This window comes from Quercus lobata, chromosome 6 (assembly GCF_001633185.2).
Source record: "Quercus lobata isolate SW786 chromosome 6, ValleyOak3.0 Primary Assembly, whole genome shotgun sequence".
In the NCBI taxonomy this organism is placed as follows: Eukaryota; Viridiplantae; Streptophyta; class Magnoliopsida; order Fagales; family Fagaceae; genus Quercus; species Quercus lobata.
Window position 1 is genome coordinate 33,853,339 of NC_044909.1, and position 9,492 is coordinate 33,862,830.

The 9,492-nt window shown below is 36.0% G+C and overlaps 1 protein-coding gene across 1 annotated transcript; it reads right to left on the reverse strand.

Moving 5' to 3' along the window:
- Nucleotides 1-744: 744 nt before the first annotated feature.
- LOC115994261 (kinesin-like protein KIN-7G) lies at nucleotides 745-8,645 on the reverse strand. Its single transcript, XM_031118328.1, has 14 exons — nucleotides 8,066-8,645; nucleotides 7,278-7,628; nucleotides 6,707-6,796; nucleotides 6,502-6,602; nucleotides 6,289-6,402; nucleotides 6,133-6,214; nucleotides 5,979-6,046; nucleotides 5,824-5,889; nucleotides 5,618-5,742; nucleotides 4,306-4,642; nucleotides 3,047-3,151; nucleotides 2,001-2,969; nucleotides 1,496-1,818; nucleotides 745-1,399 (listed from the first exon to the last, which is right to left on the reverse strand). The coding sequence occupies exons 2-14, from the start codon at nucleotides 7,486-7,488 to the stop codon at nucleotides 1,075-1,077; spliced, it is 2,916 nt and encodes a 971-aa protein (XP_030974188.1). The 5' UTR covers nucleotides 7,489-7,628; nucleotides 8,066-8,645; the 3' UTR covers nucleotides 745-1,074.
- Between the last annotated feature and the right edge of the window lie 847 nt (nucleotides 8,646-9,492).

Consider the following 9,492-nt stretch of genomic DNA (forward strand, 5'->3'; position numbering starts at 1 on the left):
AAAAAAGGTTTGTCTGTTTAGTAAACAAGCAAATTTCAAATCTAAATTTAAGAGACTTGAATCTATGGTGGGATATAACAAATTTGGATAATGACCATATGAATAAACTTACGGATAAATTAAATACACCATGCAAGGAATTGGGTCATTGCCAAAAATAATTTAACTATACGCTTTCTTGAGGAAACCTACCCACTCTTATATCATGAAGGTCCATGAGAAGTCTCCCATCTTAACTTTCATATAACAGAGCCCAACTTACCTCTACATGTTAAAATCTATGGATCAATGCAAGGCCAGACCTTTATTTTGATAATTTGATCTTAACTTTCATAGAACAAAGCCCAACTTACCTTCTACATGTTAAAATCTATGGATCAATGCAAGACTAGACCTTTATTTTGATAATTTGATAGTTGCAATGAGGAAGAAACTCTCAATGTCTCTATTGGAAACATGAAAATGTTTCAGTTAAATTTTAAAGCTCTTGGTAGGCCAAGCCATTAATACCATGGGTTAAATTTTTTTTATTTTTTTTATAGATAGGTTAGGAGTTAACTAGAACTTCTTTTTTTTTTTTAGAATAAAAAAAAAAAAAAAAAAAAAAAAAAAAAAAACTGGAACTTTTTTTTTTTTTTTTTGGGTAAGCAACTAGAACCTATTAATACCATACTTTTCGTCTGATCACTGATGTATTTTAGGAAAAGCATGTCCAGAAGGAGAATGTATATGTATATGAAAAAATTTTGACATAAAGAAACTTCAATATTATTGGTAAGAAACCGTATATAGACATCATGTTTCCACCTTGATTATTGGTCATCAGAGAAGGCTGATTTACAGGAAAGGAGGAAAGCATGGGATTACAGTTACACGTACTATTAACCTGCACAACTTACAAGCTTTTTTACATTCAATTGCAATCAGAATCAGATTTATATAACGTGGAAATTTTCTGTAAACTGATAATCAACTATATAAAATGGAGCGGTGATCAAAAAAAAAAAACTATATGAGATGGAGCGGTAGGAATCACATCCACCCGAATTTCCATATGGTGATCCAGAAACAAGCTTACAGGATAGATTTCACATTAGGTTTCCAACGACGATGTTTATGACAGCTTGAGGGTCGGGGTGTAAAGTTGAGCCCAAACATTTCCTTGAACGCCATCTCTGGCTCAACAGAACCAACCAGCTTTGCAACAACACAGGCACTCTCTGCAACGTGGTCCATGTCTTTTGTGTCTGTCCAAAGTCGATGTACCAACTGCAACCTCCTATGCTTTGTATTCAACCCAATACCCCATCTAAGGTAGAGGTTATGTCTATCTTGTTTAGTCAGCCTCTTCTTCATTTGCTTGCACAGCATCTGCCTCTCATGTCGTAGAGCCTTCAAGCTGTTCATGAATGACACGTTTAAATTCTCTATGGCAAAACCAAAAGTGAATGAATTTGACAAACAAACCTCTAAGACAAGATGTTATCAATATTACCTTGATCTGGGTGTTAGAGTCCGACCATCTTCCACAGTTTGAGAACCTCTTGAAAAGATGTCCTTAAGGAAGGAGAGCCTCCTAAGCTCTACTTCCATGTAAATAGAATCTGCTGGATCACCTTTAAATAGCAGCAGGAAGAAGTAGGTCCTGTGAACCAATGAGATGTTGCAAGCATTCCAGAGTTCAATAATCTCCTTTTGGAGCCTCCTGAATTCTGAAAACCATCTTGAAGGACTACCTGTATCATCTTGCATAGGGTCCAAGCCAACATCTTTTACATTCTTTATGCAAGCTGGGGGCTTTCGTTCCATCTCCAGTACCTACCAGGCATGAAAATCCATGTTAAACAAATGATGGTGGCTATATTTTCAAAAGAAACTGATCTTTCAGAAATTTCCTGTTAAGGAAATATTGATAAGGCCCATGTCACTAAATTGTCCATTAGATTTTGAGATTCTTGTTGGATTTCATGTTATATATTTGGTGTTCTATAAACACTCACCGCATGATCAGAATGTTGAGTCTCACACTGACAATCGGCCATTCCACTCATTCCGGTTGAAGTACTTCTGCTGATACTATTCTGATCAGATGAACTTTTGGCATCCTGCACTTCAGGCTCATCAACAGTATCTCTCTCCCCTGAAGTATGAGAATTACTTCTGGATAACTTGTCAATGATGGCATCATACTTCAAGGTAGCAAGTTTCATCTGAAGACCCTCGGGTCTTCCAGTGAAGGCTCTCTCAAACCAAATTGGTGGTGTGTTCTCGTGCTTTTCTACCTCTCCAAACCAAGGTGAAGAACTAGTCATAAGACTTGCTTTACAACTTCTACTCCGAGTTAATCTCAAGCATCTAGAGCTAGGCGCATCTTTTTCCATCAGCCATGGAGATGGCTTTTCAGGGGATGGAACAACAAAATCTGGAAGAAAGCTATTCAACCCTTTATCTTCTTTCAATACGGGTGACCCCAATTCTTGATTTGGGCTACCTCCATTATCGACCACTGTCACTCCTGAGGTAGCTGTGTTTTCTGTGGGAGACAACGTATTTGAGTTTACATATCTGTTTGGGCTTGAATCTAATATATTTGACTTTACATATCTGTCTGGGCTTGAATCTTCATATAGGTTTGTGCTTGGTTCTTCCATCTCAACGCATCGAACTTCCTTACAAAGGTCCTCTGATTTTTCATCAGTCTGTTCTTCTGTTTCCTCTTGATACTGATGAGTTCCAACAAAATTAGGAATATTAACTGAAGAGGGTGGGGTGGAAATGGATTGCAAGAGCTTCTCTTGGAATTGAGGAATTTGAAACAAGGTATCATCAGAACTACTCCGACTGTGTCCATCTGAATGGCCGTCATCTAAGCTATTAAGATCTGCCAAAATGGCCGTCTCAGATATTTGATTTTCATAGTCCCATGAAGTTCTCACTCGCAATTTGGGGTAAAGATGATTTGGATCTGCCTGGAAAAAGATGGACAGGAACTAAGGATAAGAAAGTACCTCAAGGTTAAAGGGTGCTTTAGTTCTACTAGACATACCGGTACTACTGCAGGTCTATCATCACCAACCAGTTGTAGCAGATCCTTAACCTGAGCCTGAGCAAGGTCTAGTTGCAAAGTCAGCTCTTTGACCTCTTTCTTCAGCTGCATGATGGGGAAACAAAAAATAGCACAACAATTCAAGGTTTTAGGCAATAAAATTAATGCTGCCCGTTGCATGCATGGCAAAAATGTACCTATGTCCTAAAGAAATGCATCAACTCATAGTTAGATCATACATCCCAGAGCATACTTGCACCTCCGCCCCCACCTCCCCCCCTGGGTCCCCCCAAAAAAAGGTGGTGGGTACACACAAAAGGATCACTTCAAATGTTGGCTAGATATTTGAGCCTCTGTCAAGAGGTCAATTAGTGACTTTTCAGCATAAATATGACAGCAGGCAGTTCTTACAGAGATGAAAGAAAAAACTACTATAAGGGGACAAAAAAGGAGGAAAGAAGAAACAGTGACAAAGGCTCTAATAAAATATTTTCAGAATAAAATAACAAGTATGGGATACATTGATGGATTTTATTAATCAAAACAAGGAAGATCAAAAGATAACTTCAAAAGTCAATTCAACTTAAAAACTAAATTATCATCTTGGTCTTCTACTGTTTTCCCTTCTTTTAGATTCTTCAGTAGATTTATTTTCCAAGTCATGCTTGCCACTCCTCTCTTATGCTCCATTGGTCCTGTTTTATATGTTTTCATTGTTGTTCATGATAATTTAATCACATATTAACAATAGCTGAACTGGAATTCCGAAGAATCAGGAGCAGGACTAGATAAAATTGCAGTGAGTTATGGGACTAATCTGTTCTTTTTCATGCATCTTTGTGACTTCAAAGCTCTAAATGCAAAAAAAAAAAAAAAAATGGACAAGGATAAATCTTAGAAATTCTGGGTATCACTTAAAATCATACAACCTATAGAAATATATGAATCAGTTATGGCAAGATGAACACAGTTGAATGAACAGATAATGCTTACATAGGTAGCCAGCTCTAATAAGGTTTCCATCAGTACATATAGTTTTTGACATATACCACCAAGTGTGATAAAATGTAAGCATTTATCTTTATTTCAAGGAAAAGGACATCAATGGTACTCTGGGATTTAATAGGCAGCTAAATTTGATATTGTTGGGAATACACTTGTGAGTAAAATCCCACATTGGATACTAATGAAAAGAGTGAGTAGTTAATATAACATATAGAAACACCACTTGACCCAAAAGGCTTAAGTCTATTCATTACCTTTTCAACCAGAAGATCCTTTTCTCTCAATAATGAAGAAGAATCAGATGTGACAGAAGTTGTTCCTGAACTTCTCAATTCACTTTCCAGTCTAGACAATTCTCTTTGCAAATGCTTTACCAGTGCTTTATCAGACATGACTACATTGACCTGTGCGTTAGTTGACACTTCTTTAGCACAACTTGCAAACAAGAGAGTGTTTCTTGTTTGCTCAACATGACTACGTGCAGGGCTCATGGTACAGATGATGGCAGTTTTAGCATTGCCTCCTAAAGAGGATTGCAGTATGCGGGTTAGCTTCGAATCTCTAAATGGAATGTGTCCATTTCTTCCCTTGCTGCACCCAATGTCAAAGTTAATTCTATTAGTATATATAGTGACCTGTTCATTCCAAGCTAGGCTACAATCACACAACCAGTAAAGAACATATCAGAAAGGAAAAAAAGGAGAAGAGAGGAGGGGGGGGGGGGGGGGGCTAAACATGCAAAAGGTTCCTTATAAAAATTACATTAACAATTTTGAGTAGTTTCTAGAAAGTCCATAATGATCAGTACCTTAGTATTCAAAATCATATCAAAGCAATGAGCTACTCAATTGCACTATATATCCATGTTTGATAAACTGTGATCAAAGTTAAGGGAAGAAATTTTTTGACAAAAGCTGAAAATTATTACTCAAATGATTTAATCAATGGCTACCATGAAAGAAAGACAGCGGAAAAAACATTTGGATGAGAGAAGCAATTATCAGAGAAGAGGATTTAATGCATCTTACTCATATTATTACAGGGCATCATGTTGTCTATTGTGCACATTATAGCAATGCACAACAATATCAGCTTCTCCTAAAGTGGCGACTATGTTTTCTATTTTAAGTTTATGGTTGAAGTTGTATACTTTGACAATACATAGATTTGCTAACTATGAATGAACTGATAGGATGTGTACTGCATTCAATCCTTTCACATGGTTCACAGTTTCATTAAGCATTAAATTTGTTTGTAATAAGCCAGATAACTGTCTACAACGTTGACCTAAAGTTGAAGAACTCTGTTATGTGGTTGCTGTTAATACTCCACTGGCAAATTCAATTAAGTAAGGTCGAAAGATCATAAAGCCAGACTTAAAAATTGAGGTGTATAAAAAAAAAACTGCAAACCACACTAATTAAATTCATCATCTTTCATAATTACTCTTGATTCTAAAGCATCACCAGAAAATTCTCACGAATAGAACTCCTTTGCTAATCATTCATTAATGAAAATAAATAAGTTTAAGGTCAAAATTTTGAGAGAAAAGCAAGGCCAGCAAACCTGAGCTTACGAATAACAGTTCCCAGAGTTAACAAACTGCGATTTATGTGGCAACCTTCTTTCAACCTTGCACCAGCTGCCAATGACTGAGATGCACGCTCACTTCCCGCAAGGTCAACAAAATTCTGTAGCAAAATAAAAAACATTATCATTGTTGCTCTCTCTCTCTCTCCCCTAAAACAAAGTAAAACGTTAACAATTCATACCACAGTAGCGGTAAGGGAGCTTGACTTGTCGTTGCCAAGAAACTCACGTGCTGAACTTTCAATTGTCTGACACAAACACAATATTTTGTGAAACAAAGTACTAGAAACTATCAGGAGGGCAAACAGTCCAAAATTTGTAATGAAATTGGTCATACCAGTCTGAGAATCTGATGAGATCTGGAGCTTGCTTCATTCAGGGATGTCTCCCCAATTTGTCTTTGAGCTGCAAAGACAAATTAGGATACTGTTTATAACTGCAGTCATGATTCATTCAGTGAAAGACTAGTTTGAAGCATCCTCATTGCTCACCTTCACAGACAGATAGAAGTTCTTTAAAATGGTTCCAGTCCCTGATTGTTTCCTCTGTGAGTCTCTCAACAATAGTCCCTCTCTATCAAGTTAGCAAATTGTTAGTGCAAAGAATCTTACTTCTACAGTACTTAGCATATCAAAAATGATATTCACCTCTGGATCATCAAGAAGCCTCAAATTGGTACTATCTGCACTTAGGAGGTCCCTGACAGATTCATTGTAAATCTCCATAGCAGAGAACTTCAGAAGAAATTCTCTTTCCTTGTGCTACAAATCCACATTATTTCAAAAGATTAATGGAACCCAAGGAAAATAAGGAAATGCATAACTGAAAAAAAGAGAAATCAATCCTAATGTTTTAATTACCTTCTCTATGTAGTCATATATATCTGCTACAGTGTACTCAGTAATCCCACTCATAGTATACGTCTTTCCACTGCTTGTTTGTCCATATGCAAAAATACTTGCTGAAAGACAGGTATCAGAAAGAATAATGCAGATATTATTGGAGTTCAAGCAAAGTTCATGAAACGGGAATAGTGAGAAAGAAAGAAAAGGAGAACATACTCACCATTTATACCACTGACAACTACAAGTGCAACTTCCTTGGCTGCTTCTTCATATACCTGCCTTGTAGAGCAGTCACTCCTAAATACTCTGTCTAGAAGCAAAAGGTAGCCAAACAAAAGAACGTAGATCAAATAAGTAGAAAATTAAAAAATTAAATCCGTGTCAGTCAGATGTTGCAGACATATAGTTCATACAAAATGCTTTTTCTAATAAAACCAAATGGAAACAGTAACCCAATTTAACATCTGATAAGAGTTTATCATATCAGTGGTGGCCAAGTTCGAAACTTATAAGTCAGAATCAGTTACATAGAATGAATTTCACAAAGAAAACAAAGACAAAATAGGAAATCACACAGATATTTTAAGCTACTAAATTGGAGATCAATTCAAGCAAGATTTTCTTCCATTATCCAGTAGATTTGACTGAAATTGGGTACAATCAACAGCAAAAGTATGAGGGCTGCATCAATTGTATGTCAAAATGGACACAATTTGATGAATAAGACCCAGAAGATGCATTAACCAAAGTAAACCAAATTACACCAAAATGTACTTTTAGCACTTCCTTACCAAATGTATATGCAGTTGGGTACATGGACCGCTCAGAAACTGAAAGGTTACTCCTGTATATGATAGTGCTGTCATTGATGCATTCCCACTCCGAGACATCATTCCTTGCAATCTCCTTCTCGTTCAACGGCCTCAGCCGAACTGAAACGTTTATTTTCTCCCCACGGCCACTCGGCCCTTGCATTATCTCCTCTCCACCAGCTGCTCCCATGTCTCACCTCCAAGAAAGTTTCAAAATTGAGACCATATATCAAGAAGTAAAATAATTCCAATAAACACCACCCATCACTGTCTCCTTTCTTCACCTCCCCACTACTTTTCTAAGTCTGTTCCATCAATGCATAACGGTTCCTACAACAATAAAGCAAGTTGGACTTATCAGAACATTTAGGGCCACACAAACTTTTTTTCATCCACAATCATCTTCTGCATCAACAAACTAATCATGGGTCAATGCTAATTCAACCACCTATTTTATTCAGTGTTTTGTCTCCACCATTTAACCCTGTATTCTTCATATCAAGACATACATATACATATACAATACTCAATATATTATATAACAAAAAGCCTTATTTTTATTGTTTTTCCTGTGAAAAACAAATCATGGGTCCTGTTAATTTAATGGAAAGTTTGTATTTTTCTAAGATGGTCCCCAATTACAGACTGTCAAAAGTCTTCCTCTCATGTTACCACATTTTTTCTGATTATTCAATGCAATTGCAAAAAAAAAACAAGACAAAGACACAAACAGACACAGAGAAAGAGAAAATGAAAGAGATATTCACCTTGGGGTTCAGATTTCATAGTCATTTTCAAGGAATGTTTACGATCTATGGAAGATTCTTCATTAGCTTTGTTTGCAGTTCAGTGCAGTAAAGTGCAGAGAAGAAGGAAAAAAAAAAAGCTCCAAAATGCGCGTCTTGGATTTGATTTTCTGACCAAAGTTTTATTGTTTTTGGCTGTGTCTGTTTCTTTTCTTTTCTTTTCCAAATTTGGCCCCGTTGTGCAACAAAATCCCACTATAACTTGCCCAGAATTACACAAGTAGTTCACAATTTGACGAATTCTATCGAATTTCCTGAATATTTTCAACTGTGTACCCAAACACACAGATTTTCGGGACTCAACTGAAATACCAACTAGGCTCCGTTTGGTTGAAGAATGTTGGAGACTCGGAGCTGGTTGAGGCCCCAATCTGAAACTCAAACGCCGGTTGCTTACCTAGCTTTTTAAATACAACAAACTAATTTTTAAAACTGAATAGACAAAACAAGTTGAAAATGTATTTTATTGCACCTAAACCAAACACAGCCGTGCAGTTGGGGCTCATTGCCAAATCGACAGCGAAAATGTTCTTTTCAATTAAAGAAAGTTATCTAGGATTGTGACATTCTCTCACCTCATGCAACTGCGTTCACAAAATTTTATACTCTTAAGTCCTAACACAAAAAATAAAAATAAAATGAATAAAATGCAGGCTTCAACTTACTATTTAATAGACAAATTAATTTATATTATTTTTACAAATTTTTGATATAGTAAATTTTTTACTAGTTCAGTTGTAAAAAAAAATTGTAAAAAAATTTATAACTCTAGTATTTTCTAAATATTAATAAAATTGAGAATTGAGAATTGAGAACTAATAAACTATCTATAGTGGATATAAGAGTGATTTTAGGATTGCAATTAATTCCGCACTTATTTTTAGAACTCTCTTATGAGTTAAAGTGATTAGTTATTTATCACTTTCATACAAACGTGTCACTTTTTTTTCTATTATTCACAGTTAATTATGTCAAATAATTATAAAAATAAGTGTAAAATTAGTTGTAATCCTAGGATTATGACTTTTTAGTGAGTTGGGTTTTTTTTAGTAGTTGCAAAAAAAAAAAAAAAGAGAGAGAGATAAGTTTGGAGGGAGTGGTGGTTGTGGCATCTACATCCTTTTAATTTTGTTAGTTGCTTTGCTTTCTTCGCTGCTTTTTGAAATAAAACAACCGCGTCCGCGCTTAATTTTAATTTTTAAGTGAGATGTTGATAACAGGAGAGTTCAAATGACTAATCTGTCCATGACATTGTACCTAATTTGCGTGGCAAAGTACCACGCTGTGTTCCTGACGCATTGAATGAATAAATAAATATGTGCACTCAGAAATTTTAGCTAGACCACGTGACACTTTTTTATCATGCCTTCCACACTCCAGAGTCCAGA

Coding starts and splice junctions, on each gene's coding strand:
- LOC115994261 (XM_031118328.1), bottom strand. CDS start 7,488: ATGGGAGCAGCTGGTGGAGAGGAGATAATGCAAGGGCCGAGTGGCCGT. Junction 6,797..7,277: donor CCCAACTGCATATACATTTG/GTAAGGAAGTGC, acceptor TTTTGCTTCTAG/ACAGAGTATTTAGGAGTGAC. Junction 4,643..5,617: donor ACTGTTATTCGTAAGCTCAG/GTTTGCTGGCCT, acceptor CATTGGGTGCAG/CAAGGGAAGAAATGGACACA.